The 23,466-nt window shown below is 43.5% G+C and overlaps 2 protein-coding genes across 8 annotated transcripts; one reads left to right on the top strand and one right to left on the bottom strand.

Annotated features, from left to right (window-relative positions):
- Positions 1-919: 919 nt before the first annotated feature.
- exoc7 (exocyst complex component 7) lies at positions 920-12,541 on the top strand. Of its 7 annotated transcripts, XM_026351203.1 has the most exons (21): positions 920-1,116; positions 1,326-1,391; positions 2,647-2,831; positions 2,928-3,033; positions 3,184-3,409; positions 3,612-3,779; positions 4,047-4,058; positions 5,719-5,811; positions 6,289-6,357; positions 6,558-6,703; positions 7,376-7,528; positions 7,618-7,716; positions 7,802-7,864; positions 8,045-8,111; positions 9,402-9,467; positions 9,736-9,856; positions 10,377-10,472; positions 10,553-10,616; positions 10,772-10,813; positions 10,933-11,066; positions 11,825-12,541. In XM_026351203.1, the coding sequence occupies exons 1-21, from the start codon at positions 1,039-1,041 to the stop codon at positions 11,925-11,927; spliced, it is 2,157 nt and encodes a 718-aa protein (XP_026206988.1). In that variant the 5' UTR covers positions 920-1,038; the 3' UTR covers positions 11,928-12,541. The 7 variants fall into 7 exon arrangements, with proteins under 7 accessions (XP_026206988.1, XP_026206982.1, XP_026206984.1 ...); XM_026351197.1 differs by lacking the exon at positions 6,289-6,357; XM_026351199.1 differs by lacking the exon at positions 5,719-5,811.
- A 2,032-nt stretch (positions 12,542-14,573) lies between these two features.
- LOC113156014 (galanin receptor type 2) lies at positions 14,574-16,142 on the bottom strand. The gene is made up of 2 exons (XM_026350809.1): positions 15,802-16,142; positions 14,574-15,392 (listed from the first exon to the last, which is right to left on the bottom strand). The coding sequence occupies exons 1-2, from the start codon at positions 16,140-16,142 to the stop codon at positions 14,753-14,755; spliced, it is 981 nt and encodes a 326-aa protein (XP_026206594.1). The 3' UTR covers positions 14,574-14,752.
- Between the last annotated feature and the right edge of the window lie 7,324 nt (positions 16,143-23,466).

Here is a 23,466-nt window from a genome sequence, read left to right on the forward strand (position 1 = left end):
CAGACACCACGTTGTTTAGTTCACTGCATCTGAGTTGTACTTTTACTTATTTATAAAATCGTGGGTTCAATTAAGTCACGTGTTAATAATTAGTTAATTAACCGCGTTATTTGATTTGCCACAACAAACATGACGTCAGGTTCTTCCCGGAAGTGAATTCACGCCTTTTAAACTACGTCAAGTGCACGTGCGTAATGGGCGTTTGTCGTGTCAGCCTTCAAAATAAATGTCTTCTTTTGCCCAAAAGTCGACTCCATTAGCTGTAGAGTAAAAATAATAAATCTATCAAAGCACCAACGACAGAAGAAGCAGAACTTTAGTGCATGAAGGAGCCTGCAGCTGGTAACACAACCAGTAACAAAAACTGCAGCTATCACAGTATTTTCTATCCTATACTGAGCTGAGCTGGAAGAAATCATTCTCCTTCTCAGACAGAAGTATAATTTCTACAGCATACAAACTCTCTCTTTTATTGGACATAAATTATATATATATACATAGTAAATTATATTAGAATCAAAGTTTACTTTAAAATACAAGTACACAACATTCAGATCTTTGATATCTAAATGATATTTATTACTTATATTAATGTACATTTATTATTGGAGTGATCTTGTTGATGCATTAATGTGCAAACATAACTCTAATATATTATATATATAATCTCTCTCGGATTTTAAACGTTTTTTTTATTTAATTTTATGTTTATGTATTGTTAAGTCTTCAGAAGTTATTAGTTTATATTTCATTCTACAACTGTATTCATGGTTTAAATGTATTAAAAAGAACGTTTCTGGGTCTATTTGATTATTTAATACTGATTTATTTAAAGTTTTATTACAAATTATTTAAATCCTGGCACCATATTCGACAACAGCGTTTTACTTTGAAATTCCAACCGGAAACCTGTCTAACAGCGGCTAACCTAGCTAGCTTGCTAGCGCTGCCTTTAGCTGTCCACATTAGCTTTGGGGCGTCGTTGTTGACATTTTCATGGTCTGATAAGTAAATTAATTCGTTTTAATTCGTCGTTTGATGGGAATTACCTCCAGGATGATTCCTACGGAGGATGCATCCGCCAGGAAGCGAGAGATCGAGGAGAAACTGAAGCAGGTGAGACGAAGCTGGAGAGGAAGGAAAGAAGGAAGCAGCTCGGTTCAGTTCAGTTTAGTTCAGTTCGGTTCAGTTTAGTTCAGTTCGGTTCATATTCAGCGTTTGGATGAACGAACATGTTCAAAACTCCGTTTGTCGACACATTAAATGACGCTTTTTCCTGACGGCGTGAGAAAAGTGAGTCACTGTGTTTGTGTGTGATGTTACAGGAGCAAGAGACGCTGTCGTTCATCCGAGAAAACCTGGAGAAGAGCGACCAGCTGACCAAGGGCATGGTACCAGAACCAGTCATTAAATCAGAGATGAACCAGAACCAGTCATTAAATCAGAGATAAACAAGAACCAGTCATTAAATCAGAGATGAACCAGAACCAGTCATTAAATCAGAGATAAACCAGAACCAGTCATTAAATCAGAGATGAACCAGAACCAGTCATTAAATCAGAGATGAACAAGAACCAGTCATTAAATCAGAGATGAACAAGAAACATCATTAAATCAGAGATGAACCAGAACCAGTCATTAAATCAGAGATGAACCAGAACCAGTCATTAAATCAGAGATGAACCAGAACCAGTCATTAAATCAGAGATGAACCAGAACCAGTCATTAAATCAGAGATGAACCAGAACCAGTCATTAAATCAGAGATGAACAAGAAACATCATTAAATCAGAGATGAACCAGAACCAGTCATTAAATCAGAGATGAACCAGAACCAGTCATTAAATCAGAGATGAACAAGAACCAGTCATTAAATCAGAGATAAACAAGAACCAGTCATTAAATCAGAGATGAACCAGAACCAGTCATTAAATCAGAGATGAACAAGAACCAGTCATTAAATCAGAGATAAACAAGAACCAGTCATTAAATCAGAGATGAACAAGAACCAGTCATTAAATCAGAGATGAACAAGAACCAGTCATTAAATCAGAGATAAACCAGAACCAGTCATTAAATCAGAGATAAACCAGAACCAGTCATTAAATCAGAGATAAACCAGAACCAGTCATTAAATCAGAGATAAACCAGAACCAGTCATTAAATCAGAGATGAACCAGAACCAGTCATTAAATCAGAGATGAACAAGAACCAGTCATTAAATCAGAGATGAACGAGAACCAGTCATTAAATCAGAGATGAACAAGAAACATCATTAAATCAGAGATGAACAAGAACCAGTCATTAAATCAGAGATAAACGAGAACCAGTCATTAAATCAGAGATAAACCAGAACCAGTCATTAAATCAGAGATAAACAAGAACCAGTCATTAAATCAGAGATGAACAGCAGCAGCCTGGTGTTCTGTGGCCCTTTTTAACATAAAATAGAACTATCACTGATCTAACAGTGGTTTAAACTGCGTCTGTTGTGTAGTTCAGGTTCAGTTTATCACACGTCATGATGCCTTCAGGTGTCTAAACTGAACACATTCACTTTCCCCTCACACATTATATGATAAATGGAAATATGGCAACGTGTGTTTTTGTTTCTCTCTCTTCACCTTCATCTTTCTCGTCCTCTAAGGTCTCCATCCTGTCTTCGTTCGAGAGCCGTCTGATGCAGCTGGAGAACTCCATCATCCCGGTCCACAAACAGACGGAGAACCTGCAGAGACTGCAGGAGAACGTGGACAAAACTCTGTCCTGCATGGATCACGTCATCAGTTACTACCACGTGGCCAAAGACACAGACAAGATCATCAGAGAGGGGTGAGAGGTCGACTTCCATCGTTCAACCTCAACATGGACGTTAGTCCCTCAAAACATAAGGAACTGTAATAACGCTGTGTGTGTTTTCTCTTTTAGACCAACAGGAAGACTGGACGAGTATCTTGCTTGTATTGCAAAGATTCAGAAAGCTGTGGAGTACTTTCAGGACAACAACCCCGACAGCCCTGAACTCAACACAGTGGTACAGTATCAACCCTCATCGTTAACGTTCTTCCCTCTTCTAAAGATTTAGGAAACATTATTGGCAGATTTAATCTTGGAACTTATTTTCTAAACGAGCTGTTGATGTGACAGAAAATACAAATAAAACAGGCGTGTTGCTGTTCTGCAGAAAGCTCGATTCGAGAAGGGGAAAGAGCTGCTGGAGGGCGAGTTCCGCAGCCTGCTGACCCGCTACAGTAAACCTGTTCCTCCCATCCTCATCCTGGACGCCATCAGTGTAGATGAAGAGCTGGAGCTGGTTCAGGACGAGGTGGTGCTGGAGCACCTGCCTGAAGCCGTGCTCCAAGACATCATCTGTATCGCCGGCTGGCTGGTGGAATACGGACGCAACCAGGGTACGACTTCGTGCTGCTGTGCTTCCTTTTCTGTTCTATTTCTCTGTCAAATGTCAAAGACCTTAGAAATTCCCAAGTATCTTTGTCATTGTAAATGATCTTAAAGGAACCTTTGTGTTTTCCAAATAAATCTATTCTCTATCTACTATTATCTGTTTACTTCACACTGCACTCCTGAACACTCTCTTCCTCTGTCCTGCAGATTTCATGAACGTCTATTTCCAGATCAGGTCCAACCAGCTGGATCGATCCATCAAGGGCCTGAAAGACCACTTCCGTAAGAACAGCGCCTCCTCGGGGGTCCCCTACTCGCCCGCTGTCCAAACCAAACGCAAGGACACGCCCACCAAAAAGGCTCCTAGGAGACCAGGTCAGCAACACACACACACACCGTCTCAAACCAAATCCAGTCTCACTCCACAGCCTGTCATCACACTCTGGTGTGTCGATACCACCGAGAACGCCGCACCTTCACCACTTTCTCTTGATACGACATCATTCAGTTTCGCCTCTCCTCCGTAATCGCTCTGTAATAATGATCCTGCTCACTGTCACCTCACTCTGTGCATCCTTGTGGATTCACAGTCACTAATACTTCATCCTTTCCTCTTTCATAATCCCTGTGTTGTGATGACAGTCTACATCCCAGGTAAAACAAAGCTTTAGTGTGTGCCTCGTGCTTGCTTCTGTCCGTCAGATGAGCTTTATTACTTTATTCTAATTAATGAGAAGTAGGAATGTAAAGTGCTCATGGTTCTGTTACTGTAGATGGAGGCCTCTGTTTTCATGGTGGTGTGTACTGTTGGAATCTGCAGCGATGGTTATAGTTCAGTTCCTCACATTTACAAAATAATATCTGAAAATAAATGTATATAATGGAAACAGCAGGAAAGAGATGTTATTCTGCAGGACTGAATAGAAGCTGTGCAGCTTTAATGGCTACTGGTAAAACACCTCATGTGTTCTAGTGGAAGTTTTCTGTTCAGCTTGTGTGTTGCTGGAAATGAAACAAAGTGGACCATTTATTTATTGGAGCTTCTGTTCATGCTGCAACCATCAGTTCCCCACCATGAAATAAAGGTTGTCGAGTTCTCAGTGTTTGAATGAGTTCAGCTCAGATGTTGTAATCCAACAGTGTGTAGTGTTGAGTAGAGGAGCAGCTGATAATCTGTTTGGAACGCGCTCACAGCTTCGCAGCTATTGCTTGTGCTGAAAATCCAGAACAACAGTGGAGAGTGAGTGAACGGCTCCAACAGTCGACAGATTATGTTGTTAAAGCTCCAATAATCAATATGTCTTTCCTGTTAGCAACATCAGAATCATGACTCGAGTCTGCAGCTCTGCAGCGTTTTAGCCTCCTTATTTTGGTTTGTTGTGAAAATGCTTTGCTAAACTAACTGTTTACCACCCAACAGGCTCAGCGACTAACTGGGGAAGATATCAAAGTGTTTAGCTGCTAAACAACATGATTTATTTTAAATCTATCTCCACCTGTTCCTTTAAGGTAGTCTGAGGCCCTCAATACTAGAAATCAAAGATGGCCCTCAACGTTGGCTATTATTAATCCTCAATAATCTGATCCAGTAGTTTCAGTTTTTACTGTTACTGTTCAGTTCTGTCAGATTTTATTATCAAATGCTACAACACAGCACACATTTAGGATTCTCAGGCTGCACCACAGAGTAACACACAGCAGGAGGCGCTGGAGTCACACAGACATGCTGCTCTGTTTGCAGTTTGCTAACACGCTAACGAAACAACTGTATAAATCAAATGCTCCAGAAGAAAAGCGGCGCTGAGTGCAGCTGCACGTGTGCTCACTAACTCACTAACAGCAAACGTACTGTGTTTTAATCCTCTGATTCTTCAGGTACTGCAGTTTTTGCCTGTTTCCACCATGTAACAGATGTGATGTAGTGATATTAATGATATTAATGCTGGATTGTTGATTTTATTCATGTTCTGTTTTTATGTTGTACCTGATCTAACCTGTTCATTCTGCTCTTACCTGACCTGGGTTCTCTGGGTTTCAGCACACTGTCATCATGTAGCTGTAGTTTTCTGTCTCTCACCTGATCATCCTGTGGTGTAGCTCTGGTGCTAGGCTGCCCCCCCCCCCCTCTATAAATACAAACCTCTGCTGTCTCGGTGGTGGAGGGATGAGCCGTCTGTTTCATAACTCACCTTCTAGCTCTCCCTTTTCTTCTTCTTCTTTATTTTCTTCTTGGCTCTCTGGACTTCGCTGCACCCCCTCCTCCTCTTCCTCCTCCCCCCTCCTCTGGACTCTGTCTCTGGGTCTCTGGGACCAGGGACCATTCGCAAGGCTCAGAACCTTCTGAAACAGTACTCACAGCATGGGCTGGATGGGAAAAAGGGGGGCTCTAACCTCAATCCTTTGGAAGGTAACGCACCTCAGTCTTCTCTTCAGTTTCTGCCCCCACCCCCTCGGTCACTGATGCGTCACAACAGCTGCGAGACACTGCAGCGGTTTAATAAAGTACAGTTAGATCTTCTGATCCGTGCTTCTGTTTGGTTCTGTGGGGCACAATCCACCAGACAAAGTATTTTAGCACTTAAACCGAGCGTCCATCTTTAATTTGAACATCTTTGATTGAGCTGCCGTGAACCAGAAGCTGTTGTGACTTCTTCCTGTTTTAAAAACACTCACTAACTTTAGAAATGAGTCACACACACACTCCAAACTGCGGTGGCTGTCCCCTGCTTCCTCCCGTCTCCTCTCGCTGCTGGTACTTGGTGGTGGTCGGTACAGCTGTTCCAGGTTCAGGTTTGCCTCCCTCCCTCCCCCACCTCTCTGGCCTAGTCACTACCCCCGTGGTTTGACTAGGCCCGTCTCCCTGCTGTCCCACCCCACCCACCAGGTTACGATCATGACCTGCGGGTCAAACACCACTCTGACGCCCTGAACGAGAAGCACGGGGCCGCCACAGGTGAGTGTCGGGAACACGTGGGAAACAGAAGGAACGTTAACAAAGCAGCGCTGATAAGACGGGTTTATTAATATAGAACGTCTCACACGGCACCATGAACACGTTTATCTACCAACACATACTCACCCTGTAACTCCCTTTGTTAGACCTCATGTTGTTTTTGTTTACTTGCTGACTCGACGTTTCCCTGTATACTTCAGGAAAAGACGACGTCCTCGACATTGAGATCGACTCCTACATTCACTGCATCAGCGCCTTCGTCAAGCTGGCCCAGAGCGAATATTCCCTCCTGACAGAAATCATCCCCGAGCACCATCAGAAGAAGACGTTCGACTCCCTCATTCAGGTAAAATGGACGTTTTAGTGTGTAGTAGTTCTGCCTCCCTCCTGGCGCTCCACGCTCCAAAAGAGTGAATTTATAGTTTCCCAAAGTGCTGAACTAAAGTTTTTGTTTGAGAACCACTGCTTTAAAACGGATTTTATGTTATTAACCCACAAAACATCAAATCACTAAAAACCATCATAGTTAGAAATGCGGTGTCATGTTATTGTTGTCATGACTGTGGTCAAAAGGAGTCAGTTCTAATCTGGGACCATACAGACTGTGGGCTCACTCCATCAAGTCACATTGATGTTTCATTAGTGTCTAATGATGTGATTACATGAAATGTTACATGTTACCTTGACATGTGTAGTAGTGAACAACCGAGAATCCACAAAACATACATGTACAAACTACAATCATACTGTGTGATCTACATGTAAAGGATTAGTGACTATTTACTTTGTTCTCTCATCAAAGTGTTTTCTCAGTAAAGAGCTACTGAAGCTAAAAGCCGTTTGCAGCTGTGTTACTTTTGCAGCTGATTTTCTTTTAGGTTTAAAGTCTGGTGAAGAATCGCCTGGAGCCAAATGTGTGAGCTGCAGCTGTAGGAATAAAATGGGACAAATCTGTTTTCTAGTGGGACTTCACCCAGGTCATTCCGTTTTATTAGGTTCTCTGTCCGTGTGTCCACAGGAAGCACTGGACAACCTGATGCTGGAGGGAGAAAACATTGTAACTGCAGCTCGTAGAGCCATAATGCGTCACGACTACTCGGCCGTCCTCACCATCTTCCCCATCCTGAAACACCTGAAGATGACCAAGCCTGACTTTGATACAACACTTCAGGTCCCAGTCAGCATAAAGTGAATGATCAAAATGAAACGATCCTTTATTTCTTTTGTTAAAGTGAAATGTTTTGGTCGTCGTGTCTTTAGGGGACAGCGGCGAGCACCAAGAACAAGCTGCCCACACTCATCACCTCTATGGAAACGATAGGAGCTAAAGCTCTGGAGGAGTTTGCAGACAGCATCAAGGCAAGAACCCTGAATTCCATCTCTCTTGCCAAGCAGCATCATTCATTCAGTACTTTTTACTGAAACGACTCTTGTTGAACCACAGAACGACCCTGATAAAGAGTACAACATGCCCAAGGATGGAACGGTCCACGAACTGACCAGCAATGTAAGCTAACGCCGTTGTGTGACACCTGTGGATTTATTTGCTCTGCACTTCAAACTCAACTCCTCCTCCATCTCTGGAGGATCCACGTGGTCTCTCTGGGAGCAGCTAAAAGGGCTCAGTGGAGCATCTTTGTTTAATGAATAAGCTGAGGTGATACTTACCTTCACTTCTTTCCCGCAGGCCATCCTCTTCCTGCAGCAGCTGCTGGACTTCCACGAGACAGCTGGAGCCATGTTGGCCTCACAAGGTACAGTCACATCCAGCGTAGCTCAGGCAGCTCTCTGCTGCCCCACCAGGTCGATAGAGTGCTGTGGTACCTGTCAGATGTCTGTTCTCTGTTCTCCTTCATGTGACAGAACAACAAATGTCTGACTTTCAGTGACTAGAAGGTTTAAAATACACCGTACCCAAACAACAACCAACCAACAGGTTTTAATTTAGAGCAAAACTTGTCCAACACACAGCAGATATAACAGAATATTTAGGGAGGTGTTTGTTATTTTGTCCCTCACACTTGTATTAATGAGGCTACACTAACAGAACAAACAAACGGCTCCCTGCACCTTTACCTGTCTTAACTAGCAACTAGCAAATAGTAGTTGATCGAAAACAAGAACTAAATGTGCCACTGTCCAAATACTTATATTTATTTCATAAACAGATGTTGATGTAGGAGTTTGAATATTAAAAATGAATCACGTGGTGATTTCACTCTGTGTTCAGACCTTGTTCACAAGCTGTGTCCCAGTAGCACTGACTGCAGTACTGACAGGTCTCTCTCTCTCTCTCTCTGAATGTATGACTTCCTCTGATGTGTTTCCACTTTCCTTTTTCTCGCCACCTGCTGCTTCAACTTGCTCTTCTCCTCTCTGATACACGTTTGTCCAGTACGTGTTCAGTTTCAGTCTCACTGTTACTCAACAAACGAACAAATCTTTTCCAACCAGATCAAATTCAGTCAGCACACATTTGGAGGAGGCCTGGCTCCCTCCTGTTCCCATTTAATCACAGCTTTGTTTCCCTCCTTTCATTATCCCCCGACTCCCCGCTGCCTGGCTGACGACTGCTTACTTGGCTTAATCTGCACTAACAAATCTTTTCTAACCTTTTTGCACTTGTGCCTCTTTCTCTTCTTTCTCTCCTCTGCCTTGCCTCGGCCCTTTTAGTACTGGGGAACACTTACAATATACCTTTAGACCCCCGAGGTAAGCACAAGATTGTGTGTAGGCCCACGTTCGGTCTGATTCTGAATGTTTTCTACACAGTGCAGTTCTGTTTTCATGCTGATTTGTGACACAGCGATCGTAGCTAATTAATTCAGAACGACAGGAGAAGGACACTCAGCTATGATGTGCATGTGAAGACAGTAGATGCTGCTATGGAAACCTGAGCTTCAGTGGAGGTTCACACTTCTCCTCAGTCTTGATGTAACTAGAAAGTAAAGAAAGTGTTAAAACATAAAATAAGTAGTAAAACGTGTTATTGTGTGTTTTTCAGTCCACGTGTTCACAATAACACTTCCTGTATTTATTTCCAGAGACTAGTTCGTCCACAGGCAGCAGTGCCTCCGAGTTCAACAAAAAGCTTCTCAGCACTTACATATGTGAGTATACAAAGAAAACCATGGCTGCAAACACAAAGTTTCCCTGAAGGGAAAAAATACAACAAACCTAAGGACAAAGGATCAGAACTGCAAAGTAGAAGGAGCTAGAACCTCATTCACTTCTGAGTCTAGAAGACCGGTCCATTAATCTAGTGTTGTGTCTCGTGTCTTCATCTCTTATACCAGGAATCTGTCCCGTCTTTGCTCTTGTGCTTCATCGTACAAACATCATTTGACACGTGCTGATTTCTGACTTTCCTTTTTTCAGGTAAGGTTTTGGGGAATTTACAGTTAAACCTGCTCAGTAAATCCAAAGTGTACGAGGACTCAGCTCTGAGTGCCATTTTCCTGCACAACAACTACAACTACACCCTGAAGTCACTGGAGAAGTGAGTACAAGTTTCCTCTTTCTGAATGATCTGCATTAATTCACACCAGCTTTTGCAGTTCAACACTGACCTTGATGATAATTGATGATTTACTGGGTCCATTACAAACAAACCTGATACACAAGTAAGTTCATTTTGCTATTTACAACATGAACAAGATGATCAAGCTGATCACTACACTGTCGTAGTTAATCGACTATTTGGGGGTTTTAAATTGTTGGTAAAACTAAATCAGCCACTGTTTGTTTGGATAAAGATAATGTAAATGAATTGAAAGTGTTTCACTGTGCAAACACTGTGTAACCCAGGTGTCGAGAAATGAATGGAAACCAGTGGTTGAGTGTTTAGAAGAGTTAAGATGCAGCAGGTCGACTGGTGTCATCCAGTCACTTTAATTTGATCACATCTACTTTTAGGGTCTCCATCAAACCACCGTGTGCACTCAGATTAGCCTGAATACATTTATTCTTGTAATTAACGTTCAGCCACCGAATGTTTAATGTTTGTGTTCTGTCTTCAGGTCGGATTTGATCCAGCTGGTCACGGTGACTCAGAAGAAAGCTGAGGCTTCATACAGAGAACTGATAGAGAAGGAGATCCAGACGTACCAGCGCAGGTAAAACTACACGTGTCCAAACTGGACTCAGTCAGTTGTGTTTTATTGTCTTGAACCTGACACATTTCATTCTGGTGCAGCTGGGCGAAGGTCACAGAGCACCTGGCTGACAGGAACATGCCCGTCCTCCATCCTGGAACCAAGGTCAGAATTATATCTGGATCCAAACGTTCCTCCTCTGAATGAGAACCTAGACTCAGCCGTCGGTGTAAAGGGACGGACAGTCGTCATGAATCCTCCTGCATGATAAATGTTTGAATGGTTTTATGTTTCATAACTGAAATCTCTTCTTCCTCCAGCTGAAAGACAAAGAACGACAAGTGATTAAAGACAAATTCAAGGTGATGCTTTGTTCTGATGTCTCTCACTAAACCAGAGCCTATAAAAATCCACTGTGCTGTAAAACGTGAAATTTCAAAAGTGTCTGACTTCTGTTTCCTCTCTCCTCGCGGCCTCTCAGGGTTTTAATGACGGTTTGGAAGAGCTGTGTAAGATTCAGAAGGGTTGGGCCATCCCCGACAAAGAGCAGCGAGACTTCATCCGTCAGGCTCAGAAGAAAGTGGTGTCTGATGCTTACCGGGCGTTTCTGCAGAGGTGAGAGCACAAATGCCAGAACTGTCAGGTTTCTAAATCCACAGTAATTAAAACGTCTCCTTCCAGCACCAGTCGAGATCAGTTCACTGAAACACTGCAGAACTTTTTCATTACTTAAACTAACCACCTCTACTTAGCAGTTTTCTTTAGTCTCTGATTCAGATCATGGTCAACAGACCAAAAAAGCCTTAAAGTTTTTAATTAGAAAACAGATGCGATTGTTCGCGTGTTGGTATTTACAGCTTCAAGGAACAGTATTTAGAAGAAACAGGCCAACGTGAACTTTCTGAACAGGTTACAGGTTAGCTAACTTTAATTAGTTAGTTGTAATTAGTTACTGCTATTAGTAGCAACTGGTAATTTATCGGGGCAGTGAGTATCTGAGACAGCTGAAGAAGGACCAGTGCTAGTTAGCGTCGTGGTGATGTTTTCACTCGTCTCTTGATGTCTTGTGTTCGTCCTCCACCTGTCGACTCGTGAGCTCTAAGCGTGGTGGTGGAGGGGCTGTAGTACTACCTTTAAACACTCGGTGTCAGTCTTCCAGATTGTTCCTTTAACATGAAACAATATTCAAACTGCTAAGTTGTAATTTGTAGAAAAATCTTCTAAATGCATCAAGTAAATCAAACAATTTTTTTGGGGGTGTAGGAAAAGACACGATGCTCCTCAGCGAGTAGGAGGAATAGCTTCAGAGGGATGAGCGCCCGCCCCACTAACTCAGTACTTACTAACTCCCTTCATTCTTACTTTTCTTCTAGATGTGCCAACATCTTTTTCACCAAGAACCCCGAGAAGTATCACAAGTATCGACCGGAGGAGGTGGAGGAGATGATTGAGAAGCTGTTCGACACGTCCGCCTGAGCCGGACGCTCCCCGAACACTTCTGCCCCCTCGTTAGGTTTAATGAATGTTTTGTACAAAGACGTGAACATTATGTTTCAAACTAATACCAGGAACTCTGAATCAGCACATCATCGCGCTGTACATGACATTAACACAGCTGAACATTAAGCATCTTCTGTCCTCTGTTATTTAATTCAGATGTTTTTCAGTGTGCATGTACAGATTTAAATGTTATTACTCCACAGGCAAGTTTGCATCATTAGAGCAGAGAACGTCCGCATCTTGTGCCTCTGAATGAGCGTTCAAGTGTTTTCTATAGAGGAAACATCTGTAAGCTGCTCAGTGAGGCGTCCTCACCGAACAGTTTGTTGTTGACAGGGACTCTGGTGTTGCACTGTTTCCATGGAGAACACAGTTCAGTTCCTATTAAAGCTGCTGTGCTGCCCGTGTGCATGAAAAACAATGAAACCTGTAGATTTAGAACTCACCTCAGCAGTAATTCTCATTCTACAGAGACGCTTTTGTCTTCTTTAAGATCCTAGTGCTGAATTTATGGCCACAATTTTGGTTTTGGTTTGATTGAGAAAATCGCTCTGATTCTGCAGCAATAAAGACACAAACTAATGAAATAATCTTTGGTGTACCCGTTTTGTTTTGGCAGCTCTTCCTCTTTAGGCTATAAGGCCTGAAGAGTCCAGTACTTAGCAAACGAATAGCTAAAAGCAGAGTGACTCTTCTTCACGTGGACACAAACAGGACTCCAGATGAACACTAATGTTGCTCCATGTCCGGCGTAAACAAACTGTTGTCAACACGTTTAGAAGAAACTTAAATGTAATAATGTGCAATTGTTGACTTCACAGCACAAATCAAGCTGTAAACTTTGGATGTGATTCATGATGCAATTGAGTACATATATCTATCATATCAGTACATCGACTAAAGATTAGATTGAACACACACGATTTGTGAGGAGACGGGTCGTGAATAACAACCAGCAGCTTCACTAACTGTCTCCATTACTCCAAACTGTTCAGATCAACTGAGGTTAAAAAACAACCGAGTAACATCTTTCCAGACTCCGAGCTTGTGTGTGTTGCCCCTGGGGAGGATGGAGAGTTGAAGAACATCACCAAGGCAACCACATCATCTCAGCATCGTGAGGTCTGGTTTCCTTGGCGATAGAAAGGACCGATTGTTGACGAGGGCTCTCTGTCTCTTTCTCTATCTTTCTCTTTTTCCACGTTAAAAGCGGAACTTAAAATTCAGAACATCATGAAAAAGTTGCTTCTATTGTTTCTATTGTGTTCTTTACTCTTCAGATATATACTGAGCGAGTTTTGAGTTCTGTTTGTTTTACCTGAGAAATATTTTCTCTCTTTAAGCCGTTTTCCTGTTCTCCTGTATCCCACGGTGCCCAATAACATCTACCAGAGTTCATCTACCAGTAAGACTCAAATGAACAGTTTCAGTGAGTGAAAACTCAATGTGAAAGGCCGATTACTCACAGTCTTTGTGACGGCCAAATATCAGCGTGTTAGTGTCGGCGTCCACGTCATCAAGCTCCAATCTGCACAGAGGGAAAAATAATTGCACATCAGATGTTATTCAGCTATTTTGGGATCAAAGCAAAGAAAGAAAATGTTAAATTAGATCATTAGAACAAACTGAAGGATCATGAAGTGATGGAAGAATTCAGCTGTTACTCCACAGGTTGATTTATTATTTCAGCTCTTACATAATGTTCTGTACAACACATTAACACTGTCTTCATGCATATAAAACACAGCGTCGCCAGATTTCTCACATTACAGAAACAAATCATTTGTATGGTGTAAAACAGTCACGATGAACAGATAACACTGACGAGTCAAAATCACCGCGTTAACACTGAGACACAAGATGCTGAATTTATATCTTAGGGATGTTTGTGTGTGAAAATCTGTCGGACAAATGTTCTGACAACGTATTTTCTTCACCACCCACAGCTCGTCAGACTCTTTGAGCAGATTCTGAGGCACTGCACACAAAGTGGGTCGTCTACCAACACTTGATTTTTAAAAAACCTTTGTGACTTCTGAGATGAACTAAAACAGACAAGGTAAACTATTAAGTACTACTAGTACTACTAGTACTACGGTAATTAGTTATTACAACTGTTAAACTGTAAAAGTCAAAGAATACAGAGGTGGTTCTCGGACATAAGCTCATTAAACATCAAGTACATGAATCCTGTTTTTTCTCTGAAATGATCTTCGTGATAAAACACGTGTTCCATCAGTTGGGCTCTGACGGTCTGGGTCTTTGCCCTTTAAGACAGCGTTTGTGTTATTTCCAGGAAAGGTCCTTCAGAACCAGGCCAACCATGAGCACCACATGCTGACCACATGTGCCTGTTAACGTTTGCTACAGAAATTCCACATTAGACACAAATGGAGGTGTCTGAGGACGACTTACTGTCCCGTTAAAGCATAGAACAGCTGACTGTGATAAACCAGCTGCATTACAGGTGCAGTGTGTCAGATTTAGACTATTTCCCTATGAAGCTATAAAGACTCAGTCTAAGCTAAAGAAACTGCAGTGATTCTTCTCTTCATATGATTCGATCTCTCTAAATCCTCCACACTGCACATTTAAGTCTTCTGTGTAACTGCAGCACCACATGGCTTCATTTTCCACTAATGCAGAGACGACTGTGATGAACCTCTCGTCCTCATGTGTCCCTGTCCCATAACAATCCGTGTCAGACTTCTTGTCCCCTAAAGACAAGAAGCTGTTCATGGGTGATGATGTTCAGCTGGCTCGTCCTCTTCTTCGTCTCGTGCCGTTGGACTCATCAGTCTTTAGTTGGACGTTTCCACGCTGCTGACGGTGTTCACCGCCTGGATGACGTGCACCTTGTTGACCTCCGTCCTCCGGAGCGTGCAGCTGAACACCTTCCTGAAGCCTTTGCGGAAATGCTTGGAGACGAGGGCGTAGACGATGGGGTTGAGGCAGGAGTTGGTATAAGCCACCAGGTGGGAGAGGATGCGGAGGACGTAGGTGGTGTGGTTGAGCGGGAAGCGTCCAAACCACATGCAGAGGATGACCAGGTGATGAGGAAGCCAGCAAACACAGAAGAGAGCAGCGACGATGATGATCATCTTGGTGACTTTGCGTTTGGCCCTCTTTGACTCCGACATGTCCTTTACAGGATCCACACTGGTCCACAGGTATCGGATGGTGCGAGCGTAAGTGAGGCCGAGCACCAGGACGGGGATGAGGTACCCGAAGATGAAGGTGCAAACGTCCATTATGATGCGTGGTTTGGACTCCCAGGCAGGAATACACACCACCGTGCCAGCAAGGTCCATCTGTGTGTAGTAGCTGAGATACGGTCCAGAGAAAACCAAAGCCAGGATCCAAACCAGGCAGATGGAGGTGAGGGCGTTCTTCGGCGTCCTCATCTCTCTGGAGCGGAGCGGGTAGCAAATGGCTAAATACCTGCAAGAGCAGAAGATCACATGACAACATGACCCAGTAGGAATGATTCAAGATGGAGGTCATGAAGCTTCTGAGGATTCAGACATGAAGCAGTTTAACGTCATGAGACGCCTGAAGATACAATAACTGGAAAAATATTCAAATATCTTTCATTCTCTGACTTGTTGAGTCTTATACAAGTCAGAGAATGAAATGTTTCATGGAGGCTGAAGAAAAAAATTCTACTTGTGCAACAAACACAATAAAATGATTCTGAATGTGAAGTGATGAGTGATCTATCCTCTGAAATCCAACACTGCCCATGTGAAGATATAGAAATACGAACACTACGTATAACAAGGTGTCGTCCTCACTGTGCAGCCTGCAACTTGCAGGTGAGTAGAAACTGTCGTATGTGAAGAACACGCACCTGTCCAGGGAAACAGCTGTGAGGGTGAAGATGCTCGCGTACATGGTGAGAAAAATGATGAAGTGCACGACTTTACAGAGCACAGGTCCGAACACCCACTGGTCCAGAGTGTAGATGGTGGCTTGAAAGGGCACACAGAACAAGATGAAACACAGATCTGCTATCCCGAGGTTCAGGATGAACAGGTTGGTGGTTTTCGTGTTCATCTGCCCGTTTCGAGACAGAACCGCGAGGACCAGAGAGTTTCCCAACGTGCCGAGCAGGAAGATGACGGAGAAGCCCGCAGAAATCAGCACGGACTCCGCTTTCCAGGACGAGGAGTTGAATGCAGAGAAATTCATTTTCATCTTATGTTCAATCATAACTCACACGGTCCGATTTCTGTCCAACAACCTGAACGCACCGCTCGTGGAAACGCGCGCATCGTTTGCGCGCAACAGCTCCACGTCCAGGCGCAGCGGCGGAGACAGACACGGACAAACCGCGTCCTCTAACGGAGACAGACACGGACAAACCGCGTCCCCTAACGGAGACAGACACGGACAAACCGCGTCCTCTAACGGAGACAGACACGGACAAACCGCGTCCTCTAACGGAGACAGACACGGACAAACCGCGTCCCCTAACGGAGACAGACACGGACAAACCGCGTCCCCTAACGGAGACAGACACGGACAAACCGCGTCCTCTAACGGAGACAGACACGGACAAACCGCGTCCTCTAACGGAGACAGACAGACACGGACAAACCGCGTCCTCTAACGGAGACAGACACGGACAAACCGCGTCCTCTAACGGAGACAGACACGGACAAACCGCGTCCTCTAACGGAGACAGACACGGACAAACCGCGTCCTCTAACGGAGACAGACACGGACAAACCGCGTCCTCTAACGGAGACAGGTGCTCCTCCTGCAGTGAAACAGTCTCAGATTCTCACCATCATCAGGTCCTGATGAAAACATCACATTTAGTTTTCAGAGCTGCTCCGTCACCTGTTGACTCTGCTTCACCTGTCCGCCACCGTGTGGTCAGACTGAAGCACTGCAATTCAAATGTGACTGAAGGAGGATGTTAATATATATTAAATATGAATTAAGTATTAATACAACATGCAGAGTTTCTGTTTTTACAACATCTGGTGGAAACTAACTCACGAGGCCTCGCTGCAACGCGGTTAAACACAGTGTTCAGGTAAAGGTGAGTTCACCAGTCGTTAAATATAATAAAGTTCAGCGATGACTCAGAAACCTGTGATTAGTCTGTTCGGATGTTTCACCGTCTTATTGTCTCAGCGTCCTGAAGATCCCTCTGCTGTGATTCCCCCTACTTCCTGTTTAGCCTGAGTTCCCGCATCCTCATTTTCTGACTCACGTGTTTCCAGCACCATAGACACACTTACAGTACAAAGACCACACACACACACACACACACACACACACACACACACACACACACACACACACACACCTACAGAACCTCCTCCAGCTGCTTCATTCAAACACTGACTCGACTAAATTTAACACGTTGCTTTTTATAACCAGGAGGAAGCGTCTGCTCGGTTTCCTCTTGTGGGAACTTGAATTACTCCACGATCGAACATCCTGGAAGTCTGAGGACCTGAAAGTTTAAAGAATCCACAGATTACAGCTCATTTCATGATAAATGATGAACGGACAGTGAGATAATTCATCCTGGTTCAAAGTTTCTCTGTATATTGATCATTTCTGCTGATTTATAATTTATTCAGGCCACATAAAGGCGTGATTCACCTCCTACTACAAACCACACACACTTCATGCAACAGCTAAAACCTTTGCAGGGTTGGAGGAATTATCACAAGATCCATAGAACAAAATAGAGGACGGGTAATACACAAAAATGTGTATGTAGAACATTCTACACACTTAATGAAGATCAACCACATTGATGGAGTCTAATCACTGTTAGAACTGACTAATTAAAACGTGTGTGTGTGTGTTTTAGGTCTAATTAATAAGCACTCTAGAGTCTTCTGCTGTGTTTCAGAGTATTTCTCTTGAAGATCAGTAGATGGCAGCAGAAGCACAGTGAACAGCCGCTGCACCTTCTTCCCTGTTTGACATCCTGCTGTGGCCCATTACACGCTGAGGTTTCATCTGTGGATGTTGACTCGGAAGAGCTGCAGATGGTGCTTCGTGTTTACTCCTCGCCCAGCGTCCACCAATCAGGGACAAGCAGCTTCTGTGATGCATTCAAGATTAAAGTGCATCAACCATAAATCACCAGACTCTGGGAAACGGTTAGGTTGTCACTGCAGGAGGTAACACTCGGATGTATCAGATCAAGACTGACTGAGTCATGCTCGAGATACCGTCTGCTGCACTGAAGCCTTCCTGCTAACTATCAGGGAAATAGCAGGAGCCCCTCAAGCAGGAAATGACATCATGGTTATGTGTTCACAGGCCGGGCGGCGCAGGAATGCTGAAAGTGGCCTGCTGGCTGACAGTGGAAACCAGACGCCACAGACTGGTAGCGGCCACACATGGGAATATTTGAACTTTGATCAGAACAAATCATTAGAGTCTGTGAAGACCGAGCAGGTGGAGGCAATGGGCTCTGACCAGGAATAAACAACACTGACCAACTGAATGCACCATTACCTGAAACCGGGGATGGATAATTATAGCAACTCCTTCTGAGTTAAAATGTACACTGCTGTGTAGAATTCATTTGAATACATGGAATAAATGGCCCCCATTTATTTACTGTGAAGGACAAAACAGCTACAAAGCACGTTGCTCATTCTGTGTTTCCTATGGGCCACAACCCACACATCACGATTCCCTGATTAAGTATGACTCCAACCCACAAGTGTCAACACTTGCAGGGAGGCGGATCGAGGAGCAGTGACCTCAAAACATCTGCTCTGAACAACAACCCGGCGCTCTGCTCATCACTCGGCCAAAACCCCTCATGACTCCACAACTGCACCTCCTGGTAATGGTCATTTAGGAATACTACACACACACAAACAGGCCTCCACATCCTCTCAACTCTCCGCCGCCGATAGTCCCACACTTTATAAATAGCGTGCGCTTGTAATAGGCGCGTGTGTCCAGTGGATAACGTCAGCGCTTTGGGAGAGAGGCTCAAGGAGTGTTTCATTATAAACCTGTACCATTAAAACTTGATGACTGGATTTGGATTTTGGCTCTCACGTCCCCTCTCAAACTTTTATGAGGCCAGTTATGATCCTAAATCGATGCAGGAAACAGAGATGGGGGAGCTGGGCAAGGTAAGCAGTGCCATGACCTCACGAATAAAAGGTAGTGTTGGTGATTGTGTGGCTATTTGCACCAGCGTAGATTGTGTTGTTTAACTTTAATGGCTGATATTACGTATGCTGGTGTCTATGGTGCAGTTGTTACTGGTATGAAGTCAGCGTTTTGTTGTTTTAGCTGCAGAGATGAAAAGGAGCTGTATCACAAGTAAAGGTCTTAGTAAACCTATTAATAAAAGTAATAAGTACTGAGTATCAGAAACCTCCTCTGCAAAGATATAATCATTGAGTCATATATTCACACTGCAAACATGATTCATTATTGAGTAAATAATATTACTGCAGTTACATGCATTCATACCGTACATACCAATAGTACATCCATGACAACTAAAAATGACAACACTCAAAAGAGCCAATGTGTCCGTCAGGCGCTGTGTTGTTGTTTACTTCAAGAAGGAATCAGTGTTAATTATCTGAATAATATTAAATGTTGTCACTTTTCGCTCATCGTAATGTTTTACTGCCATTTTCATTCTGACAGAACCGAAACAAACTGTACTAAGTTTACTAGTTACTGTACTTAATGACAAATGTCCAGACTCTCAGGACGCAGACGCTCTACCTGTCTACACAAGTCGAGTCTCAGCTGCAGAGTTCAAAGGTCAAGCGGTGAGGCGTGCAGGTGCTTCAGCGTGCTGCACGAGGAAGTAAGGGAGGAAAAGCAGGGAGAGTTGTGGCAGAACCACAATCACGCAAGTTGCGTGTGGTTTCCAGCCTCATGCCAAGACCTCTCACTCTCTGCGCCCCAGACTTTCTCCCTGAGTTATCCAATCTCCGTCATCTCGACTGGCTGCCCTCCCCACTCCCACTCGACCGCACACAAATGGTTTGAATAAGAGGTCTGCATGACTGGGCTGTGGCTACAGATGAAATCCTGAAGAGTGATAGTTTACTTAGCCTAAATACCCCCGATTAGACAAATTGAAACATTGTTGTTATGCGGTGGAAACTCAAGGACCTATTGGCCGAGCGTGTTCACCCCGTTCCGGAAAAGGCTGCGCTTGTGGACTTTCGTCATGCGAAAACCACAAGTGGAAAAAAACAAAAACAAACAAGAAAAAAAAAAAAAAAAAGCTGCCAGAAAATCAACTAAAATCACCAAAACAAAAGCTGTAAAACAGAAAATGAACGCTGTCACATAGAGATGATTCACAAAGGAGGCAGGCACACGCGACCCAGGCTTCTGTTAACTACTGAAAAACATGTCCGACCACAAACGCTCTGCCCTGACTTATGGTTCGTCTTATGATGTCACATTTTCCTCTCATTTTAAACGTCTACAGAATGACAAACAGGGTCTGCACCGATGTGCTGCTCTGAATTGATTACAAGCTGCTCCTCTAGAAAATAAAGAAATCAATCATAGTGTCACATTTAATGATGAAACAATTCAAATACGATTTAAAAAACTTCCGATTCCTTCGGTGTTTAAAGTCAACCAACTGTCAAACCTCCTTCATCCCATTAAAATCTGTCATTTCTAAGGCCATAGAGGCCTTTTCACTTAAAATTATTTTACCAGTCTGGAGCTAAAGAGCAGTGGAGACTCATAAAAAGCAGCGGTAGCTGATTCATTGGCCAGCGGACTCGGTCTGGCCGGGCAGTCTGGTGTCAGTGCTCAGCGGCTGGACTGAAACTGGAAGAACTCAGGGAAGAATTTGTTTTACCAACACAGTTCCTGCATTTGTCTAGTGATGAAATAATTAGTCAATAATCGATTAATCCATCAGCAAACAGTTAATTGCCAGAGATTTTGATAACTGACTAAGTCATTAATCAAGGAAAAGACCAAAGCAACTGTGGATTCTGTTTCACTAATGTGGGGATTTGCTGTTTTTATTGGTTTTATAAGACTGTAAATTTAATATCTTTAATATCTAGGTTTTGGACTGGACAGAATAAGCAATTCAGAAATGTGATGGACCATTTCAACAAATTTCTGACATTTCATTGAGCTACTAGCCAACCCTTTAGTCATCACTTAACATATGTTTTCCTAATTCAGTACAATAGTGAGCGTCTCCTCCAGAGAGCTTTGTCCTGTAGGTTTGGGAAGATTAATGCTGCTACATTACATCTTCACGCTCAAGATGTTTTGAATCACATTTTTTATTCTTAATTTTAGGCCTTTACTGTAAATAAACATCACCTGTAAAGAAACTGGCTGTGACTCCTCTGTTATTCACCCAACACATCAACAGGCCTAATATTGTGTAGACCCGTCTCTGCTGACAAAACATCTCTGACCCATCAAGACCTGAACTCCACGAGACCTCCAAAGAGGTTTCCTCTGTTATCTGGCACCAAGGTATCAGTAGCACATCTTTCCCACCTTCTTCCATCGCTCCATGGTCCAGTTCTGATGCGTACATGGCCATCATTGGCACTTTGATGGGTGGTCTGGGGTCACGATGGTCACTCCAAACATCTGCAGCTATGAAGTCTCATTTGAAGGCAGGCATTAGTCTAAATGTATAGAAATAGTCACGTATCATAAATCATAAAAGTGCTGCTTACATCAACAAAGCTGTGGACCACCTTACATCGCAAAGTTAAGGAAACGTCCACTCATTAGCTCTCGTTTCCTCGCCCCCTGCTCAATCTGTACACCTCTGGGTGATTTTGAGGCACTTACAGTGTAAAGGCCTTGAAGTTTCATGTACGTCTGTGCTGCGCCTGTGGGGTCTTTCAGGTTTGTCAAGAAGTAAAGACCGTGGTGGGTAATGAACTGAAAACAGTCGACTGTGCGAGTGAGTCTTTCCAGATCCTGATGACATCTGTGCAGGTGTGCTCGGTTACTGGTGTGACAGAAGTGAGATGAGATGGTGTGTGGCTTCATCGGGTGACGTAATGTACGAAGTGTGACCAGACTGAAGCCCTCAGGCTGTGGCATCTTGAGGTCAAAAGACAGATTTTTGGAAAGTTAAGGCTTAATGACCTGAACTAGAGAGAAAATGTGTTTTCATACACAGTATGTGCAGCTGTGTGTGTCTGATAAGACGGAGACCTCTTAGGACAACCTTTGAACAGCTGTTAGAAGAGATATTTAAATTAACCTACGATATTGTCTGAAAGTAACTGAAGTGAAAGCGCCAACAATGGGCATGTGACAGTCAGAACTGCAGTTTTCAGACTCAGATTTCATTCTAGGTTCTACCATAGTCTATGAGTTCTACACACCATCCTTCATTTTGGCAAAATCGCTTGTCCCATTAAACACAAGTGCTTTTGTCCATTATGGTCACAAAACTCTTCCCATGGGCGTAGGATCAGGTTTGAGAAAGTTCAGTGCAGCCACGCAGAGGACAGCCAGAACCGGAGAAGCAGGAGCAGAGTGGATTTCGTGTGGACTCTGTAAAGTCTTTTTCAAGTACTGAAACCACAGGACCTGTAGAGAAGCGGGCTCTGTTTCCTCTTGACGTCAGAGTAGCATGCACTGAACCTCACATCACCAGGGCGGATCGATCAGTCTCTCCTCATCTCATTTTTACCGTCTCATGTCCAAGGGTTTATGATTCACTTGAGCTTGATGATGTGCTATCATGTGTTTGCTTGTATGCATTTATTATTGTGTCCATATGGCGGCTCTGGATTGGTGTTTTGGGGAACAGACGGACCCGAGTCAAATATTTCCGCTACTTGGATCAGTCTATGAATACCTTTTGTTTTCAAAGTGACAGAAAACATTCTGTTTCAACAGAGCTCACACACACACACACACACACACACACACACACACACACACACACACACACACACACACACACACACACACACACACACACTAAAGGTATTAGGGCCTCCTCCCTTTAAGTGTGTAGAACAACTGAATCTATTGTGTTGACAGTGCAGCATCTGAATCTGACCTTCTTTACCCTGACTGTTGCTATAAATACAGGTACACAAATCAAAAACCATGTCTCAAACACCAACACTAGTACGTGTTAACTGCATTAACAAATGCATCACAGCTTCACAGAAAAGTGTTGCATGCCACTCTAAGGAGGTCGCCTTCTGCTGAACTTCAATACCCACAAATCCAGTGGCATGACGTCAGACACAGCACTCTATATCGAGTTTTGACTCATTACTTCCTGTGGTTCTGTGGGCACTAAGGGAGGTCACACTACCTATTTTCAGTATTTTCAAGCTTCCCTTTACTCCACATTACTTAATGCCTCTGCCCTAATGGGGCACTTCCATGCTTAATTTTTGCCTCCAGGTTCCCCAAAATGCCTCTGATCCAACTGACTCAATGGTCAGGTTGACCCAAGTGCTATTCCTGTTACGTCATGGAACCTATAAAAACTGAACACTTGTAATTAAATTATTATTTTAAA

This window comes from Anabas testudineus, chromosome 19 (assembly GCF_900324465.2).
Source record: "Anabas testudineus chromosome 19, fAnaTes1.2, whole genome shotgun sequence".
Classification (NCBI taxonomy): Eukaryota; Metazoa; Chordata; class Actinopteri; order Anabantiformes; family Anabantidae; genus Anabas; species Anabas testudineus.

Coding starts and splice junctions, on each gene's coding strand:
- exoc7 (XM_026351203.1), top strand. CDS start 1,039: ATGGGAATTACCTCCAGGATGATTCCTACGGAGGATGCATCCGCCAGG. Junction 1,117..1,325: donor TCGAGGAGAAACTGAAGCAG/GTGAGACGAAGC, acceptor GTGATGTTACAG/GAGCAAGAGACGCTGTCGTT. Junction 5,812..6,288: donor TAACCTCAATCCTTTGGAAG/GTAACGCACCTC, acceptor CCCACCCACCAG/GTTACGATCATGACCTGCGG.
- LOC113156014 (XM_026350809.1), bottom strand. CDS start 16,142: ATGAATTTCTCTGCATTCAACTCCTCGTCCTGGAAAGCGGAGTCCGTG. Junction 15,393..15,801: donor ACAGCTGTTTCCCTGGACAG/GTGCGTGTTCTT, acceptor CTGCTCTTGCAG/GTATTTAGCCATTTGCTACC.